The sequence below is a fragment of the Anser brachyrhynchus genome (assembly GCF_964034855.1).
Source record: "Anser brachyrhynchus genome assembly, chromosome: 1".
NCBI lineage: Eukaryota > Metazoa > Chordata > Aves > Anseriformes > Anatidae > Anser > Anser brachyrhynchus.
In genome coordinates, this window is record NC_137694.1 from 179,688,974 (window position 1) to 179,703,306 (window position 14,333).

Sequence of the window (14,333 nt, forward strand, 5' to 3'; positions counted from 1 at the left end):
GTCCTCCAGCTTTTAGCCACAGCATACGGATGGTGCTGAGCACGGGTCTCATTCAGGAGACTCGCATATACAGGTGACTGAGATTTAGCTTGTGTATAAACTGTCCACTCACCTATTGCTCCTGATCTGATGGAAAGATGAGGCACCGAAGAGAAAGGATGATTGCAGGGAAACAAAACAAAACAAAACCAACTAACCAGCCAAACAAAAAGGCTAATAGGTTTTGACCTGTTTTCAGTAAGTTAGATCACAAGAACCATTCAAGAACTTCGTAAATCACCCAGCTGCAATTTATTTATCTTGTGATTCTAAGTATTGGATTAACTACATTAAATGTCAGTTTTAAGTGGTATCTTGGCCACTGTCAGTACCTGGCTCTCCTCTAGCTGAATAATTTTGTCCAATCATTTGTACATGGATGAAAGCTCGCAGGTGATCTCATAATGAAAACATGGAGGAGAAAGGACGGCTGTTTATGTTTTCATTTCCTTGTATGTTTCCTTACATTGTAAAACTGATTGAACAGAAGTGTCAGAGAAACGGGGCGGGCGGGGAGGACTGCGGCAGCTGCAGCTTTAGCGCCGTTTGGCTCAGCCTTGCACGTTTCCCCCTTGTTGCTGAAGGGATGCAGCAAGGCCCTGGGGCCTGTCCCCTTGCTGTGACACCGAGTTTCAACCTTCCCCTTTCCCCCTCACAGCAGCGGGAGGAACAGGGCAGGGGCTGCGGGCAGAGGGAGGGATTCACAGAGCCATTTCAGATTAATTCTGCCTCCAAATATTTATTGGAGCAGGACAGGCGCATTCCTCGCTGCAGGATGCTGCTCCGTACAGCACCGCACAGCTTCTGCAAAAACCGGTATGTGCGCATCACTGCCCCGCCCAATTGCGTTTCTCCAAAAAAACAAAAGCTTATTTGTAACCCTCAGTTTGGAAACCTTAGTCGGTGACCTGAGGATGTAAAACCAAGCCGAGCTGAAATGCAGACGATGGTACAGGCTGCATGGAATGTAACTGAGTCACGATAACAGGAAAAATAGCCACGACACCACTCCTCGGATCACGCTCCCATATAACATTTTCCTAACCAAGTAAAGCTTTTTTTGGACCTTTCCCAAACCAGTGTCTGCATGTAATATTGTCATTTTGCTCAGAGAGCTCATCCAGAGAAGTCAACGTAAAATACTCATTTAATGATTTTGAATTGGAAAGGCTGTTGCCAAGAACGGGTTTTGTATTGAGACGTTATATAAAAAGGACTATTTTATTTTTATTTTTTATTTTATTTATTCATTTCATTATTTTATCTTTTGTATTTGTGCATTGCATTTATAAGTAGTCAGTGAATGTTTCAGCAGGAGGATGCAGGGACTTCAAAATTTTGGCTTGCACTAGAAGGCACTAACTTGTAAGCTTTCAAAAAGGGGGAAAATAATGGTATTCAGGGAACATGCTTCTTTTAGTCCAGTCCCCCGCCACTGTTTGTCTGTCGATGTTAACAAGCCTCAATTCATCCTGAACACGTGCCTGGGGTAAGGGAGGAATTTATTTTCTGCCTTTTACTCATGAGGATGCTTAAGCCTTGCCTGGCTTTGCACTGCTCAGCCTGTCCTAAGAAAAACTTCATGTAGTGGCTGGGGAATTTGGCATTAAAATTTGAGATGTTTTTTACATTGCCAATTATCACTGTACTTACTGTGATTTTTTTTTTCTTGCATAGGATCTTCCACAGGTGTAGTGTGGACAACACAATTTTTCTGCATGAAGCCTATGCCAGATGTTCAGAATAAAAATGATGCTCTGAATAAGGTGGTTTTTTTTTTTAATATATTTACATATGCTTATTCGTCTTGTCAAAAGTTGGAGAACAGACAGTCTTGACAAATAAATCATTCAAATTCTATGCTCTCCTGGCCTTTGAAAAAAACCACCAACCCATCATCTACATCTCGAAGAATGCTGAATCTGTTCTTCAAATCTTCTCACACAGATTTCCCAGACAATGCATTGGACTTTAAAACGTTTTATTCAGTGACGATGGTGTTCACGTTGTCACAACAATCTCAAGAGCAAGAAGACTTTATCTGAGTTAGGCAATTAGTTATTTATTTTGGTGACACTGTAGACTCCACTTTTTTAATGTGTTTGAAGACTGAGCAGTACTGATAACCCTTTAATGCTTGTAATACCAGAGCGTAACTTAGCTTCTCCTTTTTCCCAGACTTGCTGGTACAGGACAGATACTGCAGGCCGGGCTGCAGCAGTATGCATGCTGAGAAATCAGCCACTGCGAAAATTGCATTTATGCAGCAACTTTGCAACATGACCTTCTAAAACAGTCTGCTTCTGAACCAGTGCACAGCTGATGACAAAGGGAGACCTTTTCTGTTTTAAAGGTTAAAATGCCTGGTGTAAAGCCCAGGTCCTACGAGTTGAAATCCTTCTCCCACTGAAAGGTTTGCTTTCAAAAAGCCTATTTTCTAGGGGAATCTCTTTACTACAAACTGCACATCACACAGCTACATGGAGAGGTGTTTTGAACAACATTTCTTCAATAGCACAGTCCCCTAAGTTATTGGACATATTTTAGCTCAACCAATATGGGAGTGTCTTGCCTTCACCGAACTATTCCAAAATGCTCAAATACTTTTGCATTGACAGCCATCCTTCACTGACTGTAAGGTCCACAGCATTGGTCCAGGGTTGAAGACTGGAACTTCCCTCGTGTGATGCTCAGGGACTGCTGGACACCCATTGCATTGGAGAAGATGTCTTTGACATGTGTGAGGTGCTTCTGCACGTTGAGTGCCATCAGCATACTTCACCCAGAGAATGACAGGGAGAAGTGTTTCCTAAAAGGTTCATTGCAAGGCTGGGAAAGCTCGTCTGCTCTCCCCGGATGCTGGCAGAAAGGACTGTAAATGATAACATGCACTTTTTTTTTTCTTTTTTTTTTTCTTTTTTAAAGTGCCTTAAAAAGCTGACGTCAACATAGACATGTTTGCTCCAGAAGCAGAATTAGCAAAGAACTGAACAACTTCCATCATACGTACAGCAGACAAACTGAAGAGCTTTACCTATTTACACTAAAACGGTTTTAAATGCACTAATTACACCCCCAGCCTTTTCTAATATAGGGCTTCTGTACAACAATCACACTTTGGAATCAGCTTTCCAGATTCGATACATGGTTAGGAATTTTATTTTTATTTTTCAATAAATACCTTGTACATTCTCATTTTCTGTAGGAATGTTATTCGTTAATAAATTATTAATGTGCAATAGCCAATGCAGCACAATTGCATGGTTTTTGTTTTTTTTTTGGCTGTTATCCAAACAATTTCAATAATTGTTTTGTAATAATTAAAAAAATAAATTCTTAACATTTTAGGTGACGAAAAATTGGCAGTCGTGCATCTCTTATCTGTACTCCCAGTTGGGCATCTTGTTTTTTAATTTTATATTATTATTATTTGTATATATATATGTTTTAATCCAGTATCCATTGTGTGTTTGTTTGCTTGAATATTGCATCTATTTGATCGGCAATTAGGACCTTTATTCTTAACTTTATCATGTTAATGGCTAAGCTCTATCATGACATTCAGAATCGTGTTTGACGCCTGATATCTGTAAGGAAAACCGGTGGGAAAAATAAAAAAAAAAAAGTGACTGCTGGAGCCCAAGGTTCCTAGTCCCTCCCCACACTTCTGCTAACACCATTTTCCCATGTAGGACCATCAGGCTGCATGTTCTTAAATGGTGAATGTGCTTTGCTCTGCCTGAAATAAACCTACCTGGGCTTTATATTATATATAAATACATATACATATATTATTTTCTTTCACCTTCATTAAATAGTAATCCTAAATGGCTGTGTCCTGTTATCAAATTAATATTTAGTGAGAACATGTTAGGTATATAAACAGAACTAGACAAAAATTTGCATTATACGAGGTAGTTAAAATTGTTAATATGACTAGAGCTGCTCATGAAGGCATTAGTGATGGGTCAGGACCCACTCAGACTGACGGCTCTGGTCGTTTGCTCAGCCTCTTCACAGAATCAGATGAGTGCAGAAGTGCTGTAACAAACAGTGAGAGGGACGGAAAAACATCTTCATACATTGGCAAAGGAAACGAGAGTGGTACACAACATGGGTGCCTGCACTGCCATGCAATGAGCATATTCACTAGCGCCATGCTGCTACTAAGTATTTTAGTAAAGAACAAATAAATGCACATTTAGTTTAATGGTTGAGTCACCATCCCTGGAGGCCTTCAAGAAACGTGTGGATGTAGAACTAAGTAGCGTGCTTTAGTGGTGGACTTCAGTACTAGGTTAAAGGTTGGACTAGATGGTCTTAGAGGTCTTTTCCAACCTGAATGATTCCGTGACGCTACATTAAAAAGCTTTGCTAAGTTTCAGGGACATGAAAGAACAGTGTCGGCTGGATGTTTTTGTAAGCTGAGAGGTGAAATAACGCTGTCAGTCCTTGAGGGACGGCAAAAAGCCCAGGTGCTGGTGGGATTTCTGTGCGCAGCCATGGGCACTGGAGCAGGTGAGAGATGCATGGTCCAGGGAGAACTTCCCAGTGCTTTGGAACAATGCAGAGAGCTGCTGCCAGGTCAAACACGGCCTGCAAGGAAGTGTTAACCAGTCCATTCATCAAAATGTACCAGGAACAGCTCTCCCACTGCCCCATCCACACTCCCTGCAGTGCCTGCCCTGTGGCCGCGGCCGTACCCTGTGAAACATGAACTGAAACACAACAGATGTGTCCTGAAGCAGAGAATAAAGCCAAACGGTGCAGAGGAGTGGCTTGAAATAGCGTGATGCTCGATGTGATTTACAGGGATGCCCAAACAAAGGGCTTAAAAATCAATTTAACTTACTGTAGAGCCTCTCTTAAATAACACTGTTCTTTTATGATAATGATACCATTATCATAGGATATGTAAATCTGGAGTGAGAGATTTTATCCACTCAAGTAATCTAGAAGGTGTCCTGTACGTTCGCTAATTAACTGTCATCAAATGCTTCCTTTCTGAAGAACTGCTGGCAGGAAAAGCAGAGGTGCTGAAGAGATTTCCATTATAAATACATTTATTAACAGAAGTCCTAATATGCTAATTCCTTATTGCATGTAGCATTTCATGGTGTGTTTACAGGACCAGGATATTTCTCTTTTGAAGCATGCTTCACCAAGTAGCCATGCCTGTGTGTACGTGGGTCTGTTTATGTGCATGAGCATACATTTGTCCCAGACAGGGATAACGCAGTGCTCCCCTCCCAGTCTCCTCCAAACAGGAATTGCATCTTTAACCTCTTTGTTTTCATGTACACAGTCATCATAACAATCCCAGCAAACCTTTGAAAAACGCCTTCCGTCCCCGCGTACCACGGAGAGGTTTGACGCCGGGCGGGCCATCAAAGCCAGGCGGTTATCTCGGCGGCCTTCTGGGGACAGCTGCTCCACGGGATTTCGGCAGGACGTGCCATTGCACCAGCTCAAAGCCTGCAGCTGTTTCAAAAAAGACATTGTGCCAACACCTGTGCCCCAGAAGCTCTAACAGATCCTAAAAGCAGGACATCTGGGGGGAACTTAAGGTAAAGGCTATTGGTGTTGCAATCCTGAGCAACCTGTCCTTGGTTTAACAGAGGCAGAGCCTCTGGAAATGAAGGTGCATCTTCTGCGACTGGAAATTATATAGTGCCTGCTGTGCTGAACTGCTCGTGGCATTCAGACTTGAGCGCAAATTAATCAGGTTACGTGGTTAGGCTGCTTGCTGCAGGACACGCGTGGTAGGGAATGGCCATTAGAAACTGGACCCTTCAGAACACCAATGGCTGTATTTAACACAATCAAAGTAATTTGCCTCTTCTTTTCCCAAAAATACTGTTCACAGAGCAGTTTCAGCATCTGTAAGATTAAGAGAAAAATTAGAAATATTGAAACTCCTCCTTCATATTTTTTGAGTACTCTCCCTGACTTCATTCTAATCAGCTACCCTCAAATTAATAGGAGCAGAGTACCAGAGGTGATGCACCCCCCAGCTTAGTTTAATCATAAATTCAAGTATTCCTGTGTTCCCAGTGCACTGCAAGATATCTGTTCTTTAGTATATGAAGAGGGATTATTGCCTCATGGGACAAGCCAAACACCAGGCAACACTATTATGTCTTTATAAATACCCTGGATATTAAAGGACTATATTCCAACATGTATGTCTTGATAAAATGAAAACAGATTTCTTTTTCCTTTATAAAAAATAACATATTTTCTCATGCCTAAATCTCTCCTCCACTTTCACCTTCAACAGACCCAAACAACACAGATCACGAAGGAGCTCTAGCAAAGTGCTAGTAACTATTTTGTCTCTCAATCAAAAAGGCACCTCCAGGTACTGAGGCCATCCCAGGGACTCTGGACAAAAGCAAAGCAGGGCTCCATCATTCGTCATGCAGAGGAGATGCTGTAGTCATCCCCTCCTTGGAAATCACAGAATCTCAGAATGGTTTGGGTTGGAAGGGACCTTAAAGACCACCCAGTTACAACCCCCTGCCATGGGCAGGGACACCTCCCACCAGACCAGGCTGCCCAAAGCCCCATCCAGCCTGGCCTTGAGCACCTCTAGGGATGAGGCAGCCACAGCTTCTCTGGGCAATGTTGGCTGGTGGGTTTTTAAGACTGTTTTGACCCTTTTCACAGGCAGAACTGCAACAACCACTCCCCCCCCCCTTCTTAACAGCCACTTTCTCCAGACCTGACAATACTGAGCACCGTGCCTGATCAGATAATGAATGTTTACGTGTGACCGTCACTGTTTGCAAACCGCTCCATTGTTCCCAGCCTCCAGTGGCGAAGCCCCAATGTCCACCAGGACAAGAAAGCAACAGCAGAGGAAGGAAGGGTTTCCTGCCTGACAAAAGCAGACCTGCTCAAATTAGAGACAAAGTTAACTACCCATTCAAACATATGCACACAGAACATTGAAACAGATTGTCTGGCTCTGCTTTGTATAATATTATCAAATCCCAGAGAACCATGTCAGTAAAACCATGTGAGATGATGCTGCGGTGCTGGCAACCCATCAGCCAGAGTAACGATCACAAAGTGTCCTTTATTTATTTGTCCCTCTGAAGAACATTCCCTCTGTAACCTTCCTGAGATTTACCTCAGCCCCACCGCAATTCTTTGAACACATGAAGTTGGTTGAGGGATTTTTGGTGTAATTGTACAGCACAGCTGCAGTGCAGATTTCGGTTGGTTTGCTGATTAGAGAACAGTTTGTATTTCATTAGTAGCTGTTTATCCTCGGCTTCAGGGTTCATATCTTCAGCAGGAGTGGATTTCTGCTTTGAATTCACGCACCGTGACGTCGGTGATGGCTAGGCACTTGACAGCATGGTCGATGTAAAGATCTGCTGCAAAATCTGGGGGATCTCTTTGGTATCCATGGCAATAAAAGACCGTCCTGCTGGCAGTGTCCTCTGCAGCCTGCGGAGCAGAAGGAGGGACAAGGCAGAATTACCATTTCCAATTACGTTTCCTACAGCAAGCTGGAGGTCCTTAAGAAAGGATGTTTTTACTTCTGAATACCTTGCAATACATGCCATTCGTGTTGCTGTCACTATGCAATTAAGGGCTTGGGAAAGCAGCAGTGGGAGGAAACACTGAAAGCAGTTAGGCCGCAGAGGTCCCTTCAGCAAGACAATCAAGGCTATTTCTAGAGATTTTTTTATTCACATCCTCTTTCTGACGTGCAAAAAATCCATTTTGATCAAGGTACCAATGTCCCAGCAAGGTATTAACGCATCTGTTTTTCTGATGGCAGCTAGATGTTTTCTCTGGAAAGGCAGATATTTACTTGCTCTAAATGTATCACCATGTTTTGACTGAACTCACAGCTCTTTCATTTCAACATGTTGAGCAACTCTAAATGTGCTCTTTGTATTTCCTCTTCTAGACCACAGCAGATTAGATATACAGATATTTTTCTACAAATATTAGCCTGACACATTTTTATTCACAGCTTAACCTCCCTTTAGAAATAGCCAAACAAGATGTATTTCACTAAATCCACCTCCCTCGTGTCCAGCCAGCAGGCTTGGAAGTTATTTTCTCACTGCTTTTTAGGCAAGTTTTATTTTATGCTCCGCACCGTTTCTCCAGCGTTCAGCTGCACTTTTAAAGTGGGTTTTTAAAAAGCTGCTACGAAGAATTCCCTTCTCCTTCCCCCAGAGCAGCTACAGGAAGGCTTTGTCTAATTCTGCACTTACACATACATAGAAAGGCAGCTCAGTGACAGCATTGTGTGCATGTCCCATACCCACTGAACTAGGCAATTATAACATCTCTTCTTACACAGCAGGATATGGTCAATGCTTTGCCTTTTTTTTTTTTTTTTTCTCCTTTTTTATACTCCTAGCAGACGTAAGAGGACATTCTGTAATTACGGTCTTTCAGAGTGGATTCTTTTTTAATGCGTACTACAGCTCTGATGCACAGACCTGCAGACAGGACTAACGCTGCCTGTGCTGCTGTATCTTTCAAACCTTTTCTGATCAAACCTACATACCAGGGGCCAACACCCTCTGGGCCTCGCCTCATCCTGCTCTAGTCAGAGATGTGAACAGAAGCAGAAAAGGCACTGTCAATATTTGTGGCTGTAACAGCTTTCTGTTGTGTGTGCTGGTCCTCAGCAGATGCAGAACATCACCTGAGACAGAATTTCCTTATTTTCCCCTGTGCCCTAGCAGTTTAAAGTACAATTATATAGCACCACTAAAAGCAGGCATATTGGCTCATACCCTCCAAAGAATTTAGGTCTCTAACGCAAGGGGAGGATCTGTGTCAAATTTTTGGCAGTTTTAAAGACCATAAATCTCCAGCTTCTTTGCTTTTATGCCTTAAGCCCACACGTTTTCAAACCATATACTGGGCACTAGCAAAGGAATTGCGTCTCTGTCATGATTACATGGTGGTATTACATATGTGGACAGCGTGTGTCCTCCAGTGGGAGGACAGACTCAGTTGCTCCCTTAAGATGCTCAGAATACTTTGAATTAGCTGGCTGCAAGGGAGGTTTGCAGAGATCCATGAACCAATCTCCTCCCCGACACAAGTTAAAGCTACTGCTTCTCTCTAGTAGATCAAAACCTTAGTGGAGAACACCAGCACGGGCAACTATACCTAACTTCATTGTATTAGAAGCATCATAGCTGGCAGGGAGCCCTGGAGGCCATCTGGGCCAACCCCCTGCTCAAGCAGGGACCGCCAAAGCAGGGTGCCCAGCACGACGTCCAGGTGGCTTTTGAAGGTCTCCAAGGCAGGAGACTCCACAACCTCTGTGGTCAACCCAGGCCAGTGCTCCACACAGTAAAGAAGTGCTTCCTGCATAGTTTTTTTTGTTTCTTTTCCCCAGCATAGTTTAGCTTTACGATGAATGGAACCAAAGTTATTTTAGGGATATAACTTATACTTACCTATCTGCCTGGTCTCCTAAGGATCCTATAAATATGGCAAAAGCATTGACTTGAGCATTGGTGGTCAGGACCTGGGCAAACCTTGACGGTTTAATACCATATCGCTCGAGATTTGCGTCACTCAAGACGATAACAAAATATTCATCAGCCTCTTCCTTGGCGATTTCTCGAATGGCATGCTCTGTCCCTTCCAAGGTATGATCGCCACTCATGCAGAACTGAGCATGGGCATGCATGACCTGTGTGCACAGCGTAACCAAATGTAAATATGTAAGATGACTTTATGAATAAACACTTATTTTGGCTGGCGCTGGAGGGAGTAAGTATTAATTTATGCTGTATTAGGGGATGCATCTCCAGAAATGTGGACAGTGCTCCAGATAGCACAGAAGATGCAGCTTTTTATATATAATATGTTGTATCATAAGACACGCATGAATTGTTAAAAACACACACAAAACCACACATGGACAGAATTACAGAATTAGACGGGTCCCTAAGGAAGGTAAAATACTTTGATCAGCTGCAGTTTGAGTAGTAGCTACACTGCTATATATTTAAGAAAGAAAAGAGGGCTTCGTTTCCTAACACTGCGACCAGCTCCCACCTGTTTATAATTTGCACTAGACTTCCAAGTCCTAACAGTGTCACGGTTGGTATCAAATACCTGACTCAGATAGTGGCAGCAAGTTTTAAAAATGTTGAAACATTTTCTTTGAGCTTTTATAAAATAAATACGCTGCCTGCATTGATGAGGTTGTTTCCTGTGCATAAGGTGGGGAAATTTAGACATTAGAAAATCCAGTCCTTCTAAACCAAATCTTTTAAAAATACTTTTTGAAGGAAGATCAAATACACAGTTCTAATGCATCAAACTGCCAAACAGGTAAATCCTGCAATATACCCGATTTTTTTTTGCAGTAAAATTTTGATGAATACAGTCATTTTTCAATTGTGATTAAACATGTTTCCAGGCTAGCATTGATGCAATTTCTCACTGCTATGGTGATGTACTAATTCTCGAAGGTACAAGGCCAAATTAATGATCTAGGATCCCTCTACAGGTTATATCAGCCACTTACATGCTAATATTCTGATCACGTTATTTAGGTAGAACTGCATATATCACTGTATAATGTCTGGAAATTCCTATACCCTTTGACATGCAGACAAAATGACATGACACAGCTGTCCAGAAAAAGGCATATCTAGCATATCTCTATTATTTTGGCACTATATCTAGCCTCTATTATTTTTGGCCTCTGAAAGGCTCTGTTTCAGCTTTATGCAAACACACCTATTTTGCTTCCTTGTCTCTCTTATATTTCATTCTTCTAATGCTTTGCAGTCATAAAACCCTTAATTATCCATCATCACTTATCAGTAGGATTTACCTTAAGAATCTCTAATCTTTGCTTATTGTTCTTGGGAACTCTGTCACTCCCAACCAGGGCGATGTTGAAGCCATCTCCTGAATGTCCAACAATATCATACTGCAAGAAAGAAAATTTATCAGTCATCTGTTAGTCATACGTGGTCCGCGGGTCACAATGACAGGAGAAAGATCAAAGGCAATTTGCTTTCAACAAGAAAACCCAAATGCTGCCCACTGCATACATTTATGAGCTGCTTAAGGGAACCACTTGAGATTTCTCACTGACATGAAAACATTGGAGAGAATCACTAACTAATGAAATTAAAGAACAGTTACTTATTTCTATGGCCTGTTTTTCACCTCACCCCACCAATTGCAGAGCGGTGATGCATAAGATCAAGACCTTGCCCTCTCACATTGTCCACTTACTTTTTTTAAAGTAGTAATTTTCTTTCTCTTGAGTCTGACAAACAAAAAGTGCATTGTTTGAGAGTAGCTTCAATGCCTGATGAAGTGTTTTTGTGACCTCATTCTGCTCTGAAAAAAAGTACTACAAGCCTTCTTTTTTTTTTGTAAATCAGCATTCCTTGTATTTGTGCATTAACAGATCAAAACCATTGTCAAAAGTATGTGGAGAAGTGAATTCCAAGAGTCTCTGTACATTTTTGAAGAAGGCAGTGAGCACAGCATTCCCTTGTAGAAGATGCAGCAAAAATGACATGTAGAGATGTATTAGTTCAAGTATCTCGTTGAACAAATAAGGTAATAGTTGAAGGCTTTTGTTTTATGTGAGAGCTGCATGAAAACCAAGACAAGCCAAGTTACAGCAAGGTCCTGACCTGACCTTTGTGTTGTGGATATGGCAATCACCCCAGGGAGAATTCACCAGCAGGACAAGAGAGTATTTAAGAGCTGTCTACACCAAGTGATAGAGCATTGCCTGGATCCTGAGCCACCAAATCCCCAGTGTACTCCAGCTCGTATGACCTGCCCCTGGAGTGCTGCATGAACATGCCTTTATTTCCCCTGACTAGCTGGCACACAACTGTCTCTAGCAGACAGGGAGCCCTTATGCAATATTTTGCCTTTCTGTTACCTTTTATTCATGTAGTGCCTGGAGGTCCCTAATTCCAACATAATCAAAAGGCAAAAGGTGGGTCTCGTCCTCAAAGTCTTTCTGTCTTTTCTTTCCTATTGAAGAACACTTTATTTGGTACAAGTTGCATTGTGGAGGTTGAAGAAATGGCATTCTTTATCAACACAGCTCTTTTTATTCATTTTCATGACGCCAATTTACTTATTACGGGTTAAAGAAAGCGATAGCAGCTGGAACATTCCTAAATGTGACACCTCTGCAGAAGAGCAAATGTGCCACATATAGGTTATTTCACCCAGGTTCACACTTTTATGACTGCCTCACATAACCCAGACTTTCCTCCTCTGGGAAATCTTCATATAATCTTGTCTCCGTGTACTCTAATATCATTTTGCTCTGTTGGCTTTTCCACCTCCTATTCTCTCAGCTCTTCCATGTCTTGTATTTGCTACTCAGCAATAAGTGAAACCTTTCTGTCTTTCTCTTCAAAACCTGCTTCTGCTCATATAGCCTTTCCTCACCGTTAAGTCCTCAGACTCTCTCTTTCCTGATGAATATTTACCTGGTGTTTCTGTTGTCCCCAAACAGTTATCTTTGTCAGAGAAAAGACATAGCAAATGAAAACACACACATTTTGAGAGTAATGTTGAGGTTACATTCAGCATACTTTGGGATTACTACAGGATGAAATCAAGAACTTGAACACACAGAGCGTGCATGTATATTGTCTTAAAAACGAGACGTTATTCAAATCAGAGGAACTAAATAAAGCAGCGGCTTAATGGAGCAGAAAACATACAGCACTAACGTGGTTCTTATATAACGACAACAGCGTCCACAGATCTTCAGGATAGGCTCTTAATTACAAAACCCTGCATGTCCTTCGCTGAGCAGTTTTGTATCCCCTTTAAAATCAACAACCTAATTATAGAAAGCAAAACGCTGTCATTCTCCTGTGTAAAAAGAAGTCTGAATGCTCCGTAAGAGTTCCTTCACAGCATTTTGTGGACCTCTTCCCCAAGGTATCAGCCCTGTCAGACAGACTTCATGGGAACAGGACACGTTTTGCTATTTGGGAATACCACTTTGGTCCTTGGTGCACCATAATAGCGGGCAAACCTTTCATCTCAAAAAGGCTGGGTTTAAACTCAGCTTGACAGTCTGTGTGGATGGCTATAACTCCTAGTTCAATCACCACAGATTTAGACCCCCTTGAATTACTGCACAAGCTGGGGCAGGAACACAGGAACGCTGGCTTGGATTGATTTAAGTCAGCATAGGACTTGCAGCCTTTTTTTTTTTTTTTTTTTTTTTACAAAATAGCGTGCAAGCATAGGCTCTCAGGACAAATCCAGCAGCAAAATATTTGTTTGCTACAGTGCAGCCTTAATTGAATTAATATATTATTGTGGTACACAGAAGCTTGTTTTCCAGCAGCCTCAGGTACACTGAGACAAGAACTGCTCTAATCAGAGCTTTGAGTACACATGTAAACACGTTGTCTCCCCAAATAGCATCATTTTGCTGTTTTCTTTCCTTACAGGCTAAAACAATCCCTATTCCACTGTTACATTTTGCACGAAATGGATCACTGCTACTGCTTAAAATGGATAAAATGGAAGACTTTGTCTTCTGCAGCTGCCGTACTGAAAGGTTTTAATTTCTGAAGGCATTTAAAAAAAGCTGAAAGAAGATGTACGCTGAATGTAAAAGTCAGTGTGAATTAGACAGGCCTCTACTGGAGGGCTAGATCTTTATAAATGCATCTCTTCTTTGGACAACACTGAACATCTCTTATAATTCATTTCCAGTTTATTATTTAAAAGAAACTGTTCTGCCAAGCATGTGAAATTTTTTTTCTTTTCCTGAATTAACAGTAATAAGGTAATTAAAAGTAATAAGGTATTCAGTAATAACAGTAATAAGTAATTAACTCCATAAGTAAATTATCCAAATGGAGAATGCTGAAATTGGCATAAAAAATGTGCATTATGCCTTTAATATTGTTATAAGTAAAATTTCAGACTCTTCCTACTAGTTACATAATATGCCATTTATTGAACCACTTACAATTTTTAAAGGCTTCATAAAATTGCTGTTGTATAATTTACTGGACATGCCTCCTAAATCTGCCATCATGTGCGCAAATGACAGTAATTAGGGATGATATAAAACCATATGGTTTATGTGACAGACATAATACTACCTCTGCTAAAACAAAGAATAAACTGCCCTTCTGCACATTTTCAAATAACTGACACGTGCAATAAGGTGTACAAAAGATGCAAGAACTTCAACCCTGCAAAACAACTTGCTTATTATAACTTACATACATACAGGTTATGCAGCCACACATTTGAAGGGGTCAGGTGCATGT

The 14,333-nt window shown here is 41.4% G+C and overlaps 1 protein-coding gene across 1 annotated transcript in view; it reads right to left on the minus strand.

Annotated features, from left to right (window-relative positions):
* Nucleotides 1–2,004: 2,004 nt before the first annotated feature.
* VWA8 (von Willebrand factor A domain containing 8) overlaps nt 2,005–14,333 on the minus strand; it is a 195,799-nt gene continuing 183,470 nt past the window's right edge. The window contains exons 43-45 of the mRNA XM_080554946.1: nt 10,880–10,978; nt 9,486–9,724; nt 2,005–7,497 (exon numbers count right to left, since the gene is read on the minus strand). Coding sequence (XP_080411072.1) covers nt 7,389–7,497; nt 9,486–9,724; nt 10,880–10,978 — 447 coding nt within the window. The 3' untranslated portion in view covers nt 2,005–7,388. The remainder of the gene's footprint in view (nt 7,498–9,485; nt 9,725–10,879; nt 10,979–14,333) is intronic.